This window comes from Odocoileus virginianus, chromosome 4, assembly GCF_023699985.2.
Source record: "Odocoileus virginianus isolate 20LAN1187 ecotype Illinois chromosome 4, Ovbor_1.2, whole genome shotgun sequence".
NCBI lineage: Eukaryota > Metazoa > Chordata > Mammalia > Artiodactyla > Cervidae > Odocoileus > Odocoileus virginianus.
The window spans coordinates 9,136,242-9,159,410 of NC_069677.1; the positions used below are offsets into that span (position 1 = coordinate 9,136,242).

Genomic DNA, 23,169 nt, shown 5'->3' on the forward strand with positions numbered 1-23,169 from the left:
CTCAGCTGAAGTGGGGTTACTAAACTTTGGTGTCATTTTTGTTTTTCTCCTCCCTGGACCTCTATTAACTCTCCCTGGAAAGTGGGAGCAGATTTTGGGGGTGGGCTGTGGTCACAGAAGCTCAAGAATTACTGGCATTGTTCTTGAAGCTGCCTTTTGTGTCTAGAATTTTGATTTGCTGAAATCAAGACAGGCTGGTGTCAACTCACTCCCCCAGCTTCTTCCCTTATGCTTTAATCATATTCCTTGTGTTAACAACTTCCTCTCTCTCTTCAGAGGGCAGGCTTCCTTTTCCTTCCCTCTCTAAATGTAGTCCTTTCATTGTAAGCCTGATGTCACTCCCACTGACTCCATCCCTCCTCAGTCACTGCCTCACTTCGCAATGCTTCCTTTCTCTTTCTACTGGCCTTGGTTCTCCAAGTATGCTTAGGGTTAGCTTATTTAAAAAAAAAAAAAAATCGACAATCACATCCACTCTCTTCCCCATCCAAGAGTTTAACTTGACAAGTCCTGCCCCCTCCATGTAATCTCCTCTTGTCACCAAATTTCTCAAGACAGACTCCCCAGGTGACTCACTTTGAAAGTGACCTCATCTGCTCAGGTTCAACGATCTTTCTTTGTGGCCCACATTTCCTTATCTCACCAGTTCTTCTAAATGAAATCTAACCACTTGGGAGAAACCACTTTCTCCCAGAACCTGTTAATCAGCTTACGGACAGTGGACACATTTATCGCTGGTGCTGACTGTGTCCCTAGCCCCTGCCTGTTTTGAGTGCCCCACAGACTTAGAGATTCCAAGAAAGTATCCTGGGAGAGTTTCTCTCATCTCAATCTTCATATTACAGCACCGGGGGCAGTGACTCCTACATGACCTCCTTCCCAGAGGAGGGATAGAAAGGCAAGGAGCTCCATGGCCCAATATCAAGTTCTCTGCTATTTCTCATCTCTTGAAGGAACTTATTGGCATCTCAGCCAATCCCATAGCGATCTACAGAGACAGGTTGTGGCAGCCTCTGTTGTGGGAAATTCATGTACTGTAAGTCAGATGAGTATGAATGCAACACTGTATTGTTTCTGCTACTTACCTTGTGTGACTCCTCTGACCTTCAATCTCCTCATTGTTAAATAACAATGATAGCTGCCTTCTAGGGTTGTGAGGATTTAAAAGGGAAATATATGCAAAGGCCCCACACACCAGACATCCAATAAAAGTTAGTTCTCTTTTCCTGTAAGACAGCAACCTCAGAACACAGGCCTGAAAGCAGACTCAGGCCATTGACCTTCTTGACATTATAGATTAGGTTTTGTTTCTATCTTAAGAGCCAGTTTCTGGGTTTCTTTTAATATCCTTCAAATGGACCAAAATGATAACAGTGGTTATATCTGGGTGCTCAGATAAGTTTTTTTATTTTCCTGAATTTCTCAAATTTTCTACAAGGTAATACTTTACTTATACCACCAGGAAAAGGAAATGCTACTTTAAAAACACACAAAAAAAATCCTTCCTTTAAAGCTGCTGATTCTGGCCCCATCCATTCAGTAAGAAAAGATCTTTGTAGAATAATCTTTCTTCTTTTGTCTTCACCAAATGTTTTAGGGCATATCATAATTCTGTTTTATTAATAAAAGGCCAAATTCAAACCCAAAGAAAGATCACTATTAGAGCAAGATCTTCTGCCTCCTCTTTGCTTTGTCTAAAACAGAGACTCTCAAAGTGTGGCCCCTAGACCAGCAGTGTGAACTTTTGACCTGTGAACTCCTGAGAAATAAAAATCCTCAGGCCAACCCAAGACCAATTAAATCAGAAACTCCGAAGATAGAGCTGGCAACCAAGTTTTAACAAGCCCTCCAGGAGATTCTTAAGTTTGAGGACCCCTGCTCCAACACCTCTCTCTCTTCTGATCTGTTCTTTTCAAGTCATCTCTAGGAAGTGGCCTTCTCTCACTGTTCCATGCAAACCACTCCCTCCAGCCACCTCATGTTCAAGCAAGGTCAGAGTTGGGGGCAAATACTGGAACACAGGCCTATCAGGGCTGCTGAGGAAAGGACACCAGTGGGCAGACCCATCTTTAGGGGGCCTTAGGCAGTCTAGAAGGTGAACAGGCATAAGTCTTCCCGCCTGGCTCTATGGCTTCCCTAAGCCTCATTTTCTGAACTGAGGCCAAAGAAATCTGAGCCTGTGATGAGAAGGGCATGGAGAAGAACCTGAGAGAATGCAAGGTTTTGACGTGGTCACATGAAACTGATAAGTCTGGGGCACTAGGCTTCCGTACCGCCCCATCCCACTGCTCATCCATCCCCTCTCACCTTCCTGGGGGCAGCAGCAGCGGTTGGGACAGCAGGGGCAGCGGAGGTAGCAGCAGCAGTACTGGGGACAGCACTGGCACCAGCACACTCCAATCAGCAGGAGCAGGAGGAGGGCTCCCAGGACGATGAAGATCACGGTCAGCCAGTCTGCAGGGGGGACGCCAAGCAAGGGTTGAACTAAATCTGCAGGGGCATGCTTTAGCTTGTAACATACTAAAGGTCTGATCTACACAGCTCTTGACCTATAGGTTAAGGTTGAGCAAGATACACGCAAAATTAAAAATTTAGCTTTGCTAAGGTAACTTCAGAGGCTGGCTACCAACCACAATAACCTAGGTTTGCTTGTTTCTGATTTTTTTTTTTTTCCTGTATGTAAAAGTGTCGCAGTGGGGGTGGCCAAATAGAAATCTCCAAGAGCACTTACGCAGGACGATGAGCTTCACTTCCTTATCTGGGTCTCCTGACGTGTCCCCTGGGGCCTCAATGGTGCAGTAATACACTCCATGGTCCCACCACATCACTTCATTAATCACCAGATCTGCTCCTGCAGTGAGGGAGGGGAAGGTGCCAGCAATAAAAGGAGAGGGCATGGGTTTCTGACTTCTGGCAGCTTCAGGTCCCCAGCATTATACTTCCACATCCTAAAAGGGCCTCTCGTAGTTAGAGAAAGGCCTCTATTCCTTCCTTTGAGATTCTCTTCTTTCTCCGAACAGTATAAAGGTGACAAAACTGACCAATTAGTGAGCTCTACCAGGTACCCTGAAAGGAGTTAGGATACATCACCCCACTTCCTTCCTTCCACAACTCTCTAAATGGGTGAGGTAGAGGTTACCAGCTACCTCCCAATGTCTATTCTCCTTTTCTCTCATGGTCATAGAATTTTTGATCATGTATCAATACATAGCTATCCAGAATAAAGTCACTAATTGTCATCCTCTCTTACAGATGGACATGGACATGTGACTTGGTTCTGGTGGACAGAATATAAACAGAAGTGTCACATTATGGCTCTCAGGAACCTTCTTGAAAACAGTTTGGGAATGCCTTTGCTCTTTTCTTCTTCATTTCTTCCTCCACTCTGTTATCTGGAAAGCAAATGTGATGGCTGCCATCTTGGACCGTGAGGAAAGAGATGACATTCTTAGCAGGAAGGAGCTTGGGTTCCTGAGGAATTAATGGAACAGAGCCACCACACTAGTTCTGGTCTGTCTAGCCCCAAATTTATACCTATATGTGTGTATGCTCAGTTGCTGACTCTCTGTGACCCCATAGACTGTAGCCCATCAGGCTCCTCTGTCCATGGAATTTTCCAGGCAAGAATATTAGACTGGGTTTCCATTTCCTCTTCTAGGGGATCTTCCTCACCCCAGGGTCCAAACCTGAGTCTCTGGCGTCTCCTACATTAGCAGGCAGGTTCTTTACCACTGAGCCACCAAGGAAGAAATTAACTTTTTATTGTTTACGTCACTAATATTTTGGGCTTTTGCTTACTCGCAATCAAATTTAATCCTAGTACAATGGGTAGGATTATTAGCTGCATATCAGATGAGGAAACTAAGACTAAAGGAAACTAGAGGTAACAGAGGTAGGTTCAAACTTAAGTCTTGCCTCAAAGCTGGTGCCCTCAACCACCAAGCTCTAATGTCTTTTCCAAACTGGGTAGGAAAATCCACAGCTTGGGTTCCTCACCAGCTGTGAACATACACTTCTGAATCTTGATGGGACAGTTGAGATGAACTTGAGGAATAAGTAAGGATGAAATGCCAATATTTTCAGAGTAAGTGTTTCTCAAGAAAAGAAAGAGTTTTTGTGAGCACGAAGTATCTACCCCATTACAATAGATGAAGGTTATGTTCACATTTAATAAATGCAAATGTTCTCTAAAGACCTTCTGTGGGCCCAGCACTATGTCAGACTCTGTGGAAGATCAAACAAGACCTGTGCTATGTTTGTCCTAAAAGGGCTTAACGTCCAGTCAGAGACATCAGGGTAACCCCCATGTCTAAGCTACTTCAAGTCACACAAAGTACCAGAGGACACCTTCAAATTCTTAAAGACCTTAGTTATAGATTTGCTCCTGCTTACTTGGCAGTCATAGTTGCTATTCTTTTTTATCTGTTTGTCAAGAAATATTTATTGAGGAAATGAAACAAACATGCAAGGTCATGCACCACTGGAGCTAACTTTGACTTCTCTTTCCTTCTCTTTCTACGTCAATCCCTATGCTTTTTTTTTCCTACTCATGATTTTCCAACCTGCTGCCTTTCCCAGAAACAAGCTTACCCCAGACTTGGAAAAATGGTGAAAGTGCTTTGGAGGAAATTCCCCCTCCAAGGTTAATGTGTATTATAAACCTCCCCCAATTTTACTAGAGATGAAGGTTATTTCAGGGATGTCAGAATAATGAGGACATTCAGATATGTTAATATTTCAAATGATCCAAGAACTGATTTGACAGGGTCTTCTCAAATGATGCAAACACAGGCATAAAAATTTCAGAAAACAAGGGCTCCAAGAAGTCACAACAATCCTGGAGATAGAAATTTAAACCAAGGTGAAATACCACTTTCCCATGGGAATAAGGAGGCGGACTTTAACCCAAAGGTGGTTGGGAGTAGGGGTAGTAGACAGTGTTATTCATTTAGAAAGAAAAAGAAAAAGACAAAGATAGAAAATCAGACACTATCATCTATGGGGACTTTTGTCCTTCAAAAACTGTAAAGGAGACTTTAAACTTTGGGGTCATATCAGAGTTAAGTTTCTGGGCTCTGGAAAAAGTAGTCACCCTGAACCTCTGAGGATGCACCTAGAAACTGGAAAAGGACAGATGTTCCCTAAGGTTGAACTCTCAAGGGCTGATTTGGGAAGGTCAGAGGTTGAATATAAACAGATTAGATTTACATATAGCAACCAAAGTATTATATACAAAGTTGGAAGCAATTTTTAAACTAGGTTGATCTACCTACAAACAGTCATAGAATATTCACTGATTTCTTCACATTGTTGCTATGGGTACCCTGAGTAGCCTGCTAGGTGTATTCTCCTACTTTTTTTCCCCCCACTTTTAACCAGTCAATATTTATTTAACACTATACATAAAGCTCATTGAAATCGGCTCTGAATTCTGTGCCAATAATCCATTGGATGTGGAATCCATTCCCCCCAGGAATGTGGGGCTCTGATAGTTTATTCACAGGTGTGCTGAGTGGTCAAAACTAAAGTTCACTGCACACTTATGTGGTTTGCTAAGTGCTTTATACATATCAACTCACTTAATCCTGACAACTCTCCACGAGACAAGTACTATGGCAAGTCCCACCTTACAGAAATTGAGGCTTAAAACATGAAAGGGACTTGCCCAAGTTCACAACCCCTGTGAGTACAGAACAGGGACCTACACCTGAGTCTACTCCTTGTACTCCCACAAAGAATGCATATGCTTTAGACATAGCTTTCAGATATCATATTTGATGTTTTCTTCAGTGTGGGGAGACAGAGACCATTATGCCCATCTTTCAAATTTGATAACAGAGACCAGAGAAAAAGAATAGGTCACTAAGCAAGGGGGTGGAAGTATGGGATCACCACCCCGTCTTTTGATTTTACACCCAGTGCTCTTTCCTCCACCAGTGGAGGGCAAGGGTCCCATAAGTGGCCATCTACTTAAAAACCCCCACTCCATAGATTTGGGAAACAGGGGTAGCCAGAGGGGAACTCAGGCATCTGGGGTTTGAGCAGGCCTTGAGAGCACTTTGTGGAAGGAATCAAGGGAGCCTGAGCCACACGTTAGCCATGAATCTCAGGACAGTGAAGGAAAACACCCACTCCCAGACCTTTAGCCAAAGCTGTAGGCTGTCCTCTTGTCTGAGCCCAACTTCCAGGGCAGTGACTTCAGATGGAGCAGCACATTCTGTGCATTTGGCGCTTTCCTCAAAAAATGAAAGTGACCAAGTAGACCATCAAGCAACAGAAGAAAAGGGAAATCCCCACAATGACTCAGCCCGCTGGGCCTGGTGTCTACACAACTCTCCACCCCCAGTCCCCAGCTGCCTCTAAACTCACGATTCTGGATGGTGATCTTGCGCTGCCGGTAATCCACCCCCAGCACAGGTTCACTCTGCCCCCGCCGCTGGGCCACGATGCGAACCTCCCGCTGGCTGTCATTACAGTCATTGGATGGGTCCTGGCCCAGGGACAAAGCCGCCTGGTATGCTGGAGAAAGAAGACACGGGCAAGTCACACAGCAGTGGGGAATTCCCATCAAGAAAGGTGCCCTCAGTGGTCCCTGGAGCAGTGAAGGTTCTCAGAGTTTCCTGAGTCTCTGCATCTCCTAGGCATCTTCTCAAAGATGGGGATCTGAGAGTCTACGTTTCTAAGGAGCTCCCAGGTGAAACCACTACTCACACATTGAGCAGCAAGACTCCAGACCCCTCTATTGGGCCAAACTTTCCAAATCCTGAACTGCATCACCATCTCCCATCCAAATGTCCCCTACCTAATTTTCAAAGTGACTCCAGAATCTGCTTCCAAAGGGTTCATCTAACCTGCCCTCTCAATAACAGTTTTGAGAGCTATTAAATCTGCTGATGATAAATGCCTTCTACCTGGTCCCTCCTACCTTCCCACTTAATGCAGGCATTTTAAAAGTAGCCCCCAGGAAACAATGCCTCAATTTAGAAAGGGGGTGTTCTGGGAACAAGGTGAGGCTCGGTGGGTGGCTCAGTAAGTTAGGTTTTGGAGCTCATATTGTAAGATACTAGTCGGGGCTAAAAATGGTAAAGCTGATGCCTCCCCCTCCTCTGCCTCATCTTGGGAAGCTCAGGGTGAACAGGGTCTACTATTCTCCAAATTTCTAAAGGTCAATTGTGCCAGGCTGGTGGTGGGGGTCTGGGCTCTTCTGTTTCTTGAAAGAGGCAGAGGTGGGCAGTGAGAGAAGGACTTAGGTTCAAGACAACAAGACTGACATGAGTGGGGCAGTTGTTACCAAGAGGGAAGACTTGGCTAAGTGTAGGGGAGAGCAGCGCAGCACTCAGAGATGCCCAACAATGAGCAGGCTACCTGTGGCCAGTGCGCTCCCAGTCACCAAGAGAGGCATGACTGTCCACAGGAAGGCTGGTCCTAGAGGGGGATGTGGCAGTGGGCGGGAGCCTCACAAATGACTGTTCCTCATTCATCCTGTGACTGGTGGGTGGGGTGGGGGATACGAGTGCAACCAGGCATTAACTAGGATGCAGGACTTGCATCCTTTTTACTTGATGTCTAAGCTGCCTTTGTTCCTTTTAGGAAAAAGCGGAACAGAAATTTTAAAATAAATTAATGGTATGTGACCCTGAATAAGTTATGTCATCTGCTTGGCCTCAGCTTATATATCTATAAAATGAGAGAACTGCAATAAGCAATCTTTCTGGCTTCTTCTCACTATAAGGATTTGTGATCCTAAATAATTCCTACACCCTAACGGCAGTACTTCACAGAGGGGCCTTGGGAGAGTGGGGGGCAAGAGTGGGGAGGAGGGCACTCACATGCAGAGTAGTAGTCAAAGATGGGGTCTTTGCAGAAGGACTTGAAGCGCCACGTCACCACCACATCCTGGAGCTGGGCAGAGGTGGTGTAGTCACATTTGAGGATGACCGAGGCAAACAGGGTAACATAGCGCTCTGTGTGCTGGACCGTCACCAGCAAGGACATGCAGCCTGCAGCCAAGAGCAGAAGACAATGCTGAAGGCAGACCCGGACTCTAAGGGGTGACTTCCTTCTATTCATGGGGCAAGAAAAGCAATGCCCATAAGCAAACACACTGCCTGGCTGGTTAGGAGCAGCTCACAGGCAATCATCTTACTCAGCCTGGGTGGGGTTGGGGTGGATACTGCACAGACACCCTGGAGGAGATGGAAGGAAAAAAGAGGAAGAACCATGACTCCCAAGTTGGTCACAATCCATAGAGAGTGATGACACATCCAACAATGATAAAGAAACGATATTAAAAGAAGGCCATAAAAGAAAGACTTTGCTAGTGTAAATATTTTTTCATGTCACTTCTCTTTTCAAAATGTTTTCCCATTTCCCTAAGGATAAAGTTCAACCTCTGTACCCTAGCCTAGGAGACCAGTCAGGTCTGCTTTCAGTCTTTCTCATCTCCCTTCATTCCCCACCCTGACAGAGGGCTTTGGGCACTCTAGACTTGCCTCTATCTTTCTCGTTCAAGGATCAATGTCTTCCCCAGGTCATCCCAGGTGTACATCTCTTGGCTGGAGCATTCCTTCACATCACCAGTTGCCACGCCAGTCCCTTCACCAGGCTAAGCAAGATTTATTTCTTAGGTTTTCAGCTGCACCCTTGCCTCCTCTAACTGCAAGTCGGGAAGAAGGGGCTTCCTCTGTTTTCCCAAAGTGCCCTGTCCTACCTCTGTGGCAGCACTTTTCACACTTCTTGGGGATGGACTGGGTACTGCAGGCTTGGAAAAGACCTACTGGGCTTGCTTCTGGTTCACTATTCAAACACAAGAGCCTCACACTGGCACCTGTCACCTCCTTAAAAAGTGAAGTCACTCGGTCATGTCCAACTCTTTGCAACCCCATGGACTGTAGCCTGCCAGGCTCCTCTGTCCATGGAATTCTCCAGGCCAGAATACTGGAGTGGGTGCCCTTCTCCAGGGGATCTGCCCAACCCAGGGATCAAACCCAGAAATCCCACATTGCAGGCAGATTCTTTACTTTCTGAGCCACCAGGAAGCCCTCAGCACCCAACAAATGTATGTTGAATACATGATGGAATGAATGACAGTGAAAATTGGCAGTACAACTGATCCGACATAAGCACAAAACAAATTTTTTAAAAAAATGATCAGACTGACAATTTTTTTCACAAAAAATTTGAAGGAACTAACAATTTTTCTTTTACTTTTAAAAACTTTCTCCCCTTACTTTCTAAATCTATAGATATACTTAAAGCTCCAAGTCTGTGTTCATGAGGAACCAGGTGGCACAGAAATGTCAGGTGGGACTTTGACATGGTCAGAGGCCCACACATAACCAGCATCTTCAGATGTTACTATCTCAACATGGATTCTAGGCCCAGTTATAGGGGCCTTCTTATAGCAGGTTTAATATGGAGAAATAGTACTCAAACTTAAGCATACATCACCAGGAGGACTTGTGACAGCCCAAAAAATTGTCAGCAGAGTTTCTAATTCAGCAGGACTTGGGTGGAACCCAAGAACTTACATCTAATAAATTTCCAGGAGATACTACTTCTTTGGGCACTGTACTTTGAGGACCACTGGTATAGACTAGCTAAACTAAAGCCAGGCTTTGGACTCAGATACAGCTGGGTTCAAATCAAACTGTACTACTCATTTGGACATTGGAGAAGTTATTTACTCTCTCTGAGCTTGTTTCCTCAGCTATGAATGGAGATTGTATCAGTACTAACCTCATCAGGTCCTTGCAAGAACGCAGTGAAATAATCCACACTTCTGGCACCTGCCATGGTAACTGGCGAGGTGCTTGCATATATGCTGCCATGTTGGTGACAGTGTATGAGTCTTTTTCCTTTTTCCCCTTATTCTGAGGGCCATGGAGAAAGGAATTCAAGTTAGAAGTCTCTCCAGTACAGTTCTCAAGTGGAGCTGTGTTCATGTTGACTGAGTTACTCCCACAAACAAAACAGTCACCCCCACCTTTCAGAGCCGCTGGGTGGACCTGGCTCAATGGCCAGAGCCATGAGCATGGTGCTGGGTCCTGCCTCACCTTCTAGACACAACCCTCCTAAAACAGAACACCATGGTTTATGATAGGATCAGCATCCACTTTTCTCATGTCCACAGAGAGACAGCAAGATGCTGCGCTGCTTGGGACAGATTCTGGTCCCCGGAAATGACCTGAGCCCTCTCCAGGGCTGAGCTGTAATGAGGCTGTGCCAGTGACAGCCATGCTAGAGAGGGTCTGCAGAAGTGTGGGGGGAGACCTGTGGGTGAGGGAACCATCACAGAAGGGAGAGAGAGTTAAGCTAGATTCTAAAACCAAGGTAGGATTAAGATGATATGTAAAAACAGGAAGAGGGCAGACAGACTCATTGTGTCAGGGTGGAAGAAAGGAGTGAGCAAAGGCCCTTATCATAAAGAGGCCATTCCTTGGGGAATCTGAAGGAACCAGTCCAGCTGGGGCCTCTGGCTTTACAGGAGACAGATGATAAATAAGGTGAGATGATGGTGGGGAGTGGGAGTAGGCAAATGGGGTGGTGTGTAAATTGCACTCCAGAATCTGTTTCTAGTTAATGGATAAACACTGAAGGTTTTTCTGAAGAAGAAGAATAAGGTGAAAGTGGCGTTTTTAGGAAGATGGATGACTTCCTTATTTAGCTGTAAATGGAAAAAGAACATCATTTTGAAAATAAGCCTTGAGGAGTTTGTGTTGGGGTGGGGGGGAAATAGTTGCTGTCTCTACTAGCTGTAGGATTCCTGGAAGTCAGTCCAATAAGAATCAAGAGCTAATGACTAGTATCTGAAGCTTAACATGGATTATTTCATAATCTGACTTTTTTACTTTTGCTTCTCTACCTTCACCACCTCTTTTTTCCCAGAACTGACCTGGATTAAACCTTGGAGCTTTTACCCAACACAGCTTTAATTGAACAGCAGAAGCAGCTGCAGTAAGATCTGACAACAAATAGGATGGCATTGTCAACATTAGCTTATTTTGATCAGTAACATGCATTGATTGAAATAGAGAGAAAAACACTGATTGGCAATCTAAACAAAATCCAAGACTCACAAAGCACTTTCATATATTTCCTTCTACTCACTGCCTTTATGAGCCCTGGGGAGAAACAAGCTGTGCCATTGCATACACAGCAAACCTGAGACTGGACAAGGCAAGTGGCTTGTCTGTGGTCATTCATTTTCTAAGGCAGTTGGAACCAAGATTCTGCCCTGAGCAGAATTGGGCTATTCTTTACATAGAGGAAGATGTTGGTATTCAATAGCTTGCAAATAATCAGAGCATGGGGCCAAGCTATACAGGCAATAATTAATATACTACAGGCAGCAGTTACTCTAATACCGTCATTAGTAAACTACACATTCTTGATTTTGTCGAATGATAATCTGATACAAACGACAGTTTATTCAAAGGACTCCAGTCAACATTATTTGTATAGAGGTGGAATATATGCGGGCGGTGGGGGGTGGATAGTACAGGTGTGCCGGGAGTCAGAGACAAGTATTTGGTTGGAGCCAGAAATTACTCTGGGGTAACTTTGAAGATGGCTGAATCTGACACCCTGAGGCAGAAGAATGGGGACAAGGGTGATTACCTTCATTACCAAATGCTCACTCAGCTTCTCTTCCATGAATGCCCTTATTATGGACAAACCACACGTGGGGTGACATGACTCACCTTTACCAACGTCAGAACTGGCTTTGCTACTCTTTTATCCTTTCTTTAATTTCATCCCTTAAGTAAATTTCAAGCCTTGAATTATGCCAGGTTGCCATGTATTTGACCATATTGCGCTCACTCACACTCCCTCCAGGGGTCAGTTAGCCCCACAGCACCCGGCACAGTTCCCAGACCTTCACCCCTTGCCCAGCCCCACACAGACAGCGAGGGCGTCTCTCAGGACAAAGGTACTGAGTGACCAGGAAACCTTTCTCCCATCTTCTCAGCATTTACTGTGTGCCAGGTGATAAACATACACTGTCTCCAGTCCTCACAAAGTCCCCTAGGATGGGGTCAGTCCTGGCCATAGCTGTGGGCAAAAGTTCAGAGACTATAATAAGCCAAGCCCTCTAGCCTCAGTATTTGAACTGGAGTCTTGCTCACACCAAAACTCAATCTTTCCCAAGCAAGCAAGCCTGACCTTCCAAGCAGAAGTCAGGAACTGGACTCTCAAAAAGCAGGAGGAATTTCCAGATTGGGAGGAAGACGAGGGAAGTAGCAAGACAGCCCATTTCAAAGTCAGAAACTTCCCATCTTCTCCTTCAGCTTCTAATTTCTCTGTAAAGCTAACCACATCGGGCATGCATGCTACCAAGCAGGTAAAGTTTTCAAGAAAAGACTAAGGGCAGCAGAATCTGGGCTGAAAATATGAAGAGATTAAAAAGGATAAGTGTTCTGTTTATACATGTCCTGGTTGCATCTTTGCTCTTTTAAACTTAGTTCTATTGAGTTATCAAATTCTTAGATTTTCTTTCTGTTCTTATTCTCTTCATCATGTGGCATCTCCTTCTTCCCAATTCATCACCATCTAATTTCCTAGTTGTATCTATAATTTTCTCTTGAAAACTTTAAATTCTGGAAACTGACTTTCTGGGTTCAAATTCTGCCTCCACTCCCCCAATAGGTAAAAGATCTGATAAGTTATTTCCAAACTAAGCTTGTTTCTTTACATGCAAAATGAGGATGATGATAATATGTGTTTGATAAAGAATAGTGAGGACTAAAGGAGATAAATATGTCCAAAATTTAGCAAAGAGCCTGGCACATAATCGACACTTGATAAATGTCAGCTAGTATCTGTATTGTTTTTTATCCTGTCCACTTTAAGAGGTTGAAATCAACTGAGAATAGCATGTAAAAGCATTTCTGAAAGAATTAAAATAATACAAATGTAAGCAGTCATTACTGCCTTCTCTTTGCAAAACGAGTTACTGCATTAAAGGCTTTTAAGGCTGTGTCTTACCTGGCAAACCCATTCAGTTGGTCTCCTCTGTGAAAGAGGAAGAGGGATCTGTCATGTAAGGGTGGAAAGGTGACTTCAGATGAGATAACGGAGCCCATGGGAAGGAGAGAAGGGGAAGGGGATTCTTGGTTTCCCGCCATGAGGTACTTTCCAAGACTTTACTGATGCACAGAGTGGAGACTATCATTCTGTGTTAAGGTGGAAGGAAAATATACCAAAGAGAGAAGAATATCTTTACAACTAAATGCCATGTGTTCCCAAATAGATGCATATTCTTTGCACATTTATTTATTCAGCCTGTTTTCCCCATGTAGTAGAGTAGGAAAGATGTTTAATAAGTTTCTAGAAATTATTATCCATACAGCAGAGGGATCTAGGTACAATTTTTTTTTTTAACTAAAAATCATTTTCAGGGGACTAGTTGGCATTTCCCCTCCTTTTCACACGAAGGGTCTTGCTTGGAAGGGAGTAGCAGGCAGGGCAGAATGCAAAGTCTTTCCCAGCAAGGGGCAGTAGCCTACTGCTGCCTCAATGGAAGGTCTTGATTCCTGTTTTTCAGGCACCCAGGCACTTCTGCTCCACTCAGCAGGTTAAAAAAAGTACACAGATTTAATCCTATCAGAGTTTATGTCAGGGCAAGCTATCTCCCCAAGTATATTTACCATCAGTACTTGTCACATTTCCTTAGATAACAGTGCAAACAGGATAAGAATCCAGAGGAAGAGGGCTTGGCAATGTGTGGACAAGAATTAAGGGACAGAGAGAACTAGAACAGGAGAAAAGGGGAGAAGAAACCAGTTGGGGTGGAGAAGGAATTATGTCTATGCGTTACACGTTTAAAGATCTGGGTGCACTTAACAGAGTTAGACTTGGAATGGCAGAAGCCTATGGCTGCCCTGGGGAGGAAAATGGTAACTACTGAGCATTTTGATGTTGGTCAGCATGGTATTGAGGGTTTATTATACAGTATGTCATTTAACCTTGGCAAATCCCCATGAGATCAGCCTTATTTTCATCTCAATTTGATAGATGAGGAAAATCCTCAGGTAGATTAAATAACTGGGTTGAAGCCACACAGCTAACAAATAGCAAGACGAGATTTAAGCTTATACCTCTAAAATCCCAAATCCTACAATTTCCACTGTACCACTTGCCTTCTAGGTAAGTTTCCTAATGGCAGAAGTTTAACACTTTAGGGGACATTTACAAATTTATTTCAGTCATTTTGTAGAGAAATCCCTTTTTGTTCCCTTTTTTTATTTATAAGATAAATAATCAGAAACTTAAACAATAGAGAAGGATATAAAGTAAAAAGTTCCTCCTTGCTCACCATGAACTCTAGTCTCCAGAAGCACCATAATTTGCTGTCTATCTTCCACATCTTTTCCTACACTGTTTTTTTTAATTAATATTACATGCATTGACTCACAACTTTTTTTTCAAACTAATGAAATAGCATTATATTCTTTATCAGTATAAATAGATCTAATTTTTTTAGCGACTGCGTGAAAATTCACTACATGGATGAACCATAATTTACCCCTTTTGCTAATGACGGGCATTTAGGTTGTTTCTAAATTTTCATTATCACAAACAATGCTGAAATAACTTATTGAAATGAATACCTTTATGTTATATTAGGTATCTCTTCACAAATGTGCTTTTTTATAGGATGTATTTCTCAAAGTGAGATTGCTAGGTCAAAGGGGATGAGGCCTTTAATAAATAATTCAGTAAAGGAATTTATATTCCCATGAACAGTGCGTGACACTCCCATGTTTCACCACAATCTTTCCAACAGGGGAGAATATCAATCTTAAAAAAATTTTTGATAACCTATTAAGTGAAAAAAAATAGCTTCTCAGGTGGTTTGAATTTGGTATCCTTTAGTTATTATGAGTAGAGGACAACAAGCCCTGGTTGAGAGGCAGATGCGCGGGGTTTCCCAAAGTCATTCGCTCAGGCCGGTGATTCAACCGTGTACCCACATGCTAATCTCAGAGCACATGCAAATTTAAGTCTCACCAGAATGACAAATTTCTGTGTGCCCTGGGCCTCCAGAGGTCACTCACTCACTCACTCATTTATTGAATACCTACTATGAGCCATGCGCTGTTCCAGATGATGGGGGTAAAGTAGCTGATAAGAGAAACAAGGTCCCTGTACTCTTGGAACTTATACTCTTGGTGGGCAAGTCAATAATAAACAAGTAAAAGCATAAATAAGGTACTTCTGGTCATGGCTAAGCTTTATAGGATTGTTTAGAAACTGGTAGAGCTTTGTATAACAAGTCCTACTACTCTACAATAAGAGCCAAGACAGACACCCAGACTCAAGTCCTCCTCATAGCTTTTCTTGGCTGTTTCAAAATCTAAATTGGGCCCCAAATCTAAATCCTCCTCTTCCTATTCAAACTTGTGTTCTTCCCTATCTCCCCTCTCAGTCAATGGGCAAGACTGAAAACTAGGTAGGGTCCTTGACATCTCTTTCTCCCTCACACTCCATACAAAATCTATTATCAAATTGGGTTTATTTATCTCCCTAGTATTTCTGGGATCACTCTCTCTCCATTTGCACCATCACCCTAGCACAAGCTCCATCACTTCCAGCCTGGATACTGCTTCAGTTAACTGGTACCTGCACACACTCTGGTTTTCCTCCATGTGGATAGCACACTGCTGTCCATCTCCCAACTCTTTCTCTTTAAATATTTCCAAAAGCTGTCCATTGCTCTCAGGATAAATACAAAGCCTCCTACCGTGATCCATGAGACCACGCTATTTGGTCCTACCCACATCTGCCTCCTTTCCACCACATGCCCTGTGGCTTCCTCCTCTCATTCATGGTGACATTCTTGACATCCCTCATTCTTACTGAGCTCCTATTCAGCAGCCTTGCACATGCTATTCATTTGTCTGGGATGATTACCCCTCAGCTCTCAACTCAAGGATCATTTCTCCAGAGAGGGCCTCCCGAATGAGCAAAATCCATCTATTACAACCTCTTGTTGTACCTTGTATCTCTTTCTCATGGTCCCTGTCATAGCTGTGTTTCTACATTTCCTCATTTTTCCCTCAGACCATAAACACCATGGAGTCCAAGGCCATGTCTACTTTTGTTTGAGAGCATGTCTGGCACATGGTATACACTAAACATCTGGCAAATAAATTCATACAAGAAAGGGTAAACTGCTTGGAACAAATTTTAAGTGCTCTGAAAGCACAGAAAATAAATCATTAAAGTTAACCATTTGTAATATGACCAGACAAAAAGCAAGGAAGAAGCAAAAAGCAAGGAAGGAGAGTATGTTGGGGGTGGGAAGGGTACAAGAGGATGCTCTCAGCAGTGGAGACATAGCTGCCCAAATTAGTGAGGCTAGAATGAGTGAGTCTTGAATTCCAAAGATCTTTAATCCACTCATACAGACTACAGAGATCTAGTAGAGGTTCTGAAAGCGTTAAAGTGAAGGTGCATGCGTGCTATAAGTTGCTTCAGTCATGTCCGACTCTTTGCAACCCTGTGGACTGCAGCCCGCCAGGCTCCTCTGTCCATGGAATTTTCCAGGCAAGAATACTGGAGTGGGTTGTCATTTCCTACTCCAGGGGATCTTCCTGAAATAGGGATGCAGCCCTTGTCTCTTATGTATTGTGCATTGGCAGATGGATTTTTTTTACCACTAGTGCCACCTGGGAAGCCCACTAAAGTGAAGGTGGGAAAAATTAACCCAGTTAGGTTAACCTATCATCTGTGTGGAGAATGGTTGGAACTAGACAAAGAAGTATCAGGCCTAGAGGTAAGGAGATGGTTAAACTGCTGGGATTAAGCAACAGAACATGGTACTGGGTTTGGGAAATGAAGAAAGTATCAAATCCTTTCCTTGACCTCACCTAAGATTTGTATTTTGGAAGATCTAGAAATAAGTACCAGAGAAATACATGATCAGTCTTTTTAATTCTTAAAACAGGCAATTTTATTTCTCCCCTAAGGACTTCAAATAATGAAATAAAGTATTAGGCTAAAAGAAACCCAGGCACACAGTACAGTAATTACCCACCATCTCATCCCACTGCATTGCTATTGTGGCAAGATGTTTAATAATTAACATCTGGTTAGACATCCCAGGGGCTTCCCAGGTGGCGCCAGTCATAAAGAACCACCTGCCAATGCAGGACACATAAGAGACATGGGTTCGATTCCGGGGTTGGCAAGATCGCCTGGAGGAGGACATGGGAACCCACTCCAGTAATTTTGCCTACAGAATCCCATGGACAGAGGAGCCTGGTGGGCTACAGTCCAAAGGGTCACAGAGTTGGACACAACTACAGTGACTTAGCACGCATACATGCAGACATCTCAGAAGTAGTCAATTTCCATTTCTACCAGGATTCAATGAGACAGAACAAACCTGCTCCTTGGTATGAAATAGATGAAAGTGCAATGGACTAAGAGTGAGGATGCCAGGATCCTCATCCCAGCCCTCAACAACTCCACTGTGTCAACCTTAGATGCCTGAATTCTCTGGACAGATTTCTTCATCTGTAAAATTGGCTGGAAGGAGAAGACAGGGACTGGGGGTGATTTCTACTTGTGTTCCCAGAGCACTCCATTCTGAGAGGTAATTCAGGGAGCCTCACATGGGGTGAGGGGTGGCGCAAGGGAGAGGAGCAGTGGGCAGTCCCTTATCCACCACCTGAGAAGCTCCACTTTACTATTTACTATATCAGGGACCAAGGCGTATTAGGGCTTCCTGGGTGGTAAAGAAGCTGCCTGCAGTGCTGAAGACCTCAGTTCAATCCTTGGGTCAGGAAGATCCCCTGGAGAAGGAAATGGCAACCCACTCCAGTATTCTTGCCTGGAAAACCCCACAAACAGAGGAGGCTGGCAGGCTGTAGTCCATGGGGTTGCAAAGAGTCAGACACGACTGAGCAACTTCACAAGGTGTATTAGGTCTTCAATATGATCCCAACCTTCACAACCACCACCAAAGGAAAGCTACTGGTTTAGATGCTAAGAATCTTGTTCTTTAGAAGTCAGCGTCTGATTTTCCAAACAATGATAACACAAGTTGATAGCTACATGGATCTATAAGTTAATACCCCTCTAATATCTTTTTTAAAAATTCACAAAAGCACAAATGACACACAACCTTTTAGAATCTGAACTAACTTTTCATTCCAGGAATAAAGTTTGAGGTTGAATGATGGTGACAAGTACTATTAGCCATTAATGCAAAGGGCTGCAGGAACTTAATTTAGCCTTATGTTAACAGTCTGTTTAAAGAAGCAAATATTACTTGTGTGATAAAAATTTCTTCCTTTTTAAAGAAAAAAGTTTGGAGAATTATACACACACAAACCCTCTGATCTCGCCGCAGCTCCAAACATAAAAGACTATGGTAACTTCACAGGACTTCCTGACCTCAGAAGCTTTGTCAGAGGCCCAAGCCACACTGACTAACCAGTGTACCCACATCTGACATAATCTCATTACTGACCCACACTTTGCAACTGCAGAAACTTGGATGCTAATCAGAGGGCTGGGTTGCCTCTTCTTTAGAAACAAAAGACAAAAAGGTGATAGACCAAAATGAATACATTCTAGTGCAGGGTTTTCCAAAGTTCATACCTCAGTTTGCAGTGGATCTTGAAAAAAATCAACTTACTGGATTTTTCTATTTAATCTTGCTAATTTGGGGATAACTTTCTATGAATTTAAATGTTATTAAAGCAATATTTATTGTTAACTTGATACTTTTAATCCAACATGGTGACTGCTTTTTTTGTGTATATATACCTCTTGTTCTTATTTTATAAATCTCATATATGTGTGTACATGTCACAATGCAAACTATATTTCTTCTGGACTTAGAACTTTTCCATGTTTAGCATTCTCTGGTTTTAAAACGTGTCACGCAGGTAGGCTTCCATTTAATGAATACCAGGCAAACACGGCACTCAGTATTATTTGACCACCCCAGCATCCTAGCTACTCACACAGCATGGCTGGTTCATGAACACATGGAGCTCTACTTTCTGAAGACTTTGTCCGTTTAGCAACTGTTTGCTTTAAGAATATACCCTTTGGTTATGGTCATTGTATTTGAAAAATGTTCAGTGTTCAATATTCCTCACAAAAACAGAACAGCTTTTAAAATATGCTGGTGATTTAAGGATTGAGGTTTACACCCTAATGGGATTTTTGTCTGTAAGGCTTCTTGCCTTACTCTTACTAAATGACTGCTGGCTACAAGTCCTAATTCTGAGGATGGTGTACCCAGGGCCACAGTGAGAGTAGACTTCAGCTTTCCCAAAAAGAGCTCAAGCAGCTTCAGAAATCCCTAGCTGCTATGGAGTTTGAGCCAAACATGTGAGGCACAGGACAGAAGTCTGTGCAAAACTGTGGGATTTTTACGAATTTGTTTTCACAGTCTAAGCTGGTGACTGCTCTGGTAGAATTTCGGGCACTTCCATGTCAGTGCAGTTTAGTCCATTTCCTTGTGTATCATGAGCGTCCAACATTCGCCTTCCTCAGTTTCAGACAATTTATAGGACCCACATCCTACAGAAAATGTGGTAAGCCAAAAGACCTTAGGGATAACAGTTTTCTAGCCTTTTGCAATTCTCCCTCCCTTTCATTCTCAGCATTAAGCTTAAAAAGAATTATAGAATCTTGTCTGAATGAGATTTGATTACATCTGAACTATCTTTATGTCCTCCCAAGCTTGTAAAAATGGAATTCTTCCTGTACCTTCATTTTACATCTTTTCCCGCAGAGAAATACAAGACTCAAACTGGTCTGTGAGCAAACTGAGCTGACCTCCCACTGACAACTAAGAGGTGAGAGGGTAGCTATTCCTAAAAGGGAAGTAAAAAAGGTAAAATGAAATAGAACAGGGCAGAACTTCCAAGGGAACTCAGGCTCTGGTTTGCAAGGTCACACCTACATCTCAATTGAAACGGGCTGAAAGAACCTACACATTCTTTCACTAGGCTCTCTCTTCCCACCTGATTTCACTCATGCAGATCACGGCCTGCCATTTCCCCCAACTGATACACTGAGACACACAAAACCATGCTTTCAGAGCATAGAGGATTGGCCTGGAGGTTAAGGAAATGAAAGACGGTGGATAGATGAGCACTTATGCGGAGACAACGATCATGGGGTAAAGTTAGGGAAGAGAGCAGATACAAAGTAGAAAAGTGACACTGAACATGGTTAGCAAAGAACCTCCTGTTGTGATCCTATAAAATATTAATAGATCCTGAATCATATCAAACTTTCCATCATATACTGAGGATACATACACTTCTCAGGAACGAGATAAGTGTATTTCTGAGCCAATATGGTTGTCACTGTATCTAAAACCTATGGCAAGTATCAGATGAAAGGAAAAAGTAATTAGGAATGGAAAGAGTGGCGTTTCTGCCTCTATCAATCCGGTTTTAGAGACCAAGAAGTGCCTAGAGAGCAGGAGGAGGCCAGAGGCTCTGAGTTTCTTCCTTAGTTGCACCTGTTTCATAAAGGCCTAAGGTAATAAAAGAAAACAGGTTCCCACAGGCAGAAACTCGATCCAGTCTCCGCACATCCCGGCGCCCGTGCCAAGAGCCACCAGAGCGCGGCCCAGGCCTCCACTGTCCCGCCTGCGGCCAACTCTGCTAGGCCAGGCAACAATGGCTTCCTCTCTCCTTGGGCCTGGCTAAGACCCATTTTCCTATGGCTCACCTGTTGGGAGCCAGGTGAAGAGCAGCAGCCAAGGTGCGGGCAGCTCGGAGCCCATGCCGGCGCTCCCCGGCCCCTTTCAGCTCAGGGACTGCGGGAACACTGTGTCCTTCTTCATCAGCGACCCGGCCACGACGCACCACTTCTCCAAGGAATCCCTCCGTTTTGCCCTCACTGGGCGCAGCGCGGCCGGTGGACCGACCCTGGGCCCCGGGCAGGTACCGCCGCCTCCTGCCCACCTGGGGCGCTCCTCGCGGCTCCGCCTCCCGCTCCTAGCGCCGGGGCTTCCTGCTCCGCCCCCGGCCCCCGCCCGAGGCCCTTTCATACCTGCCCCCGCCCCCAGGCAGGCTGCCAGGTGATTCTCCTCAGTGAACAGCGTTTCCTACCACTCTCCGCTTTGTCTACGAAGCCTGTTACCCTGTTTTCCAGAAGTTCTCGGGGAATCTTATGCCTAGCAAATTTCTCCCCCTCTGTTTGTAAAATTCTGTGGATATAACTTCTTAGGCAATATTTCCTGCCGTGTGTTTCCATTCACTCATATATGCTTGGGAAATTCTTTTTTCCCCCACCAAAACCACACTTATAGGAAGTTTACAAGATTTTCTCGAAATAAAGATGCGGGGTATGAACTAAAGAAATAGACTTAATTTTCCAAGCTGTAAAAGAAAAGGATGTTCATGAGAGAAAAGTTAGAAAAATATGCATTAATGGAAGTAAGAAAAAAGTCCTGCTCCCACCACCCATAGTTAGGCATCATTAATATTGGTATAGTCCTTTTTTATTATTTGCCATCCTGCATGCAGCTCAGCAGCCCCTGAGGTCTGTAGACCTCAGCCACGGATTCTAAGTCTCTTTGAATCAGGCCATTTAGGATGTAATCCCAGCCTCTCCTTCCTTGGTAGGAAACCACGTGTAGGGATAAAGCAAAACAGAGAGAAAGGCAGCTTGCCTTCAGGAAGCAGCCAAACAATGATATTAATTTGGAAAGTAACATAAACATTGGCCAATACAAATAGACAATACAAATAGATTTTATACACCTCTCTTTTATTGGGGATTTCTCACTGTGCTCCTCATTATGTAAAGAACATAATTCTCCTTTCTGCTAGCCACCACCTTTTACCTGAAGAAAATAGTTATAAAGATCTGTTAAACATGGTTTCTGGGCTTCCCTGGTGGCTTAGACTGTAAAGAATCTGCCGGCAATACACAAGACCCAGGTTCGATTCGATCCCTGGATTAGGAAGATCCCCTGGAGAAAGGAATGGCAACCCCCTCCAGGATTCTTGCCTGGAAAATTCCATGGACAGAGGAACTTGGAGGGCTACAGTCCCTGGGATTGCAAAGAGTCAGACACGACTGAGTGACTAACACTACCACTAAAGATGGCTTCTGCCCTCAGGGAATTGCCCTTCTGCTCACCAACCTTAGAAGTCAATATTATTTCTCCTAAAGTATGTCTCGTGTTTTTCTTTGCTGGGAAGGTTCCTCTTCTCCTGGCACTACTGGAGTCGCTCCTCTCTCCTCCACCCAGAGGAGCATCCTTGTCCTGAATCTGATTGGAGGTTTCAACCCAATCTCTCCTCTCCAACTCTCCTCCTTCCCCTCTACTCCTGGGTCTGGCCTCTGGTTCCCCAAAAGGGCCTTTCCACTTTAAATGTTTTTCCTGTAGCCTTTTCTCTTCTATAAAGTAGGAAGTAAAATCAGGAAGTGAATGGCTAAAGGCAGATAGTACAGGATGCTTAGAAGCCCACAGTGGGATCCCAGAATAGCAGGAGCAGCAGGATACAATGTGAGTGAGGGATTCTCCCCACCACCTCCCAGGTACCCTGTACATGCTCTCAGGAACACTGTGTGTGTTTTACTGTGTGTGACCCAGAAGGATTTGTGTCTCCTGGCTTAGAGAATTGTTCTAGGGAAGTTTTCAATTCCACTCTAAAAATGTATGAGCCCTCTTCTTCTTAAACCTACCTCCCTTATCCCTTGCTTTGGTATTAAGGTCATTTTGATACTCATTGAAGTCAGCATTTCTCCATATTTATTCCTTGGAACAGTAGTTCCATGGAATGTTAATAAATAGTATATGGGGGAAAAGGGCTCTTTGATCAAATATATTCAAGAAATGCTGGATTAAGTTAAATGAAACATTTTTTTCAGGACCCGTCAAACCCACAGGGCTGCTACTACATATTTGAATATCCAAGGGAATATGTCACACAGTATTTCCCAGTATTGTTCAACCATAAAACCTTTTTTCTCATACATATCTTAGGACAGATATCCCATGGAATGTGTTTTGGGAAAGCCTGGTGGTCTAATCCAAACATAACTGGGGGATACATGGGAATGTATGTATATCCATAGGAATAACAACAAAAAAACACCTTTAACAAAAGTTATGCCAAGTGCAGTAGAATTAGAAAATTTCCTTGTTCTCTCTTGGAAATCACTTGGTCAACTGAA

At 43.8% G+C, this 23,169-nt stretch overlaps 1 protein-coding gene across 1 annotated transcript in view; it reads right to left on the minus strand.

Annotated features, from left to right (window-relative positions):
- ILDR1 (immunoglobulin like domain containing receptor 1) overlaps positions 1–20,957 on the minus strand; it is a 34,398-nt gene extending 13,441 nt beyond the window's left edge. The window contains exons 1-5 of the mRNA XM_020887261.2: positions 20,710–20,957; positions 7,830–8,000; positions 6,370–6,519; positions 2,732–2,851; positions 2,308–2,454 (exon numbers count right to left, since the gene is read on the minus strand). Coding sequence (XP_020742920.1) covers positions 2,308–2,454; positions 2,732–2,851; positions 6,370–6,519; positions 7,830–8,000; positions 20,710–20,764 — 643 coding nt within the window. The 5' untranslated portion in view covers positions 20,765–20,957. The remainder of the gene's footprint in view (positions 1–2,307; positions 2,455–2,731; positions 2,852–6,369; positions 6,520–7,829; positions 8,001–20,709) is intronic.
- Between the last annotated feature and the right edge of the window lie 2,212 nt (positions 20,958–23,169).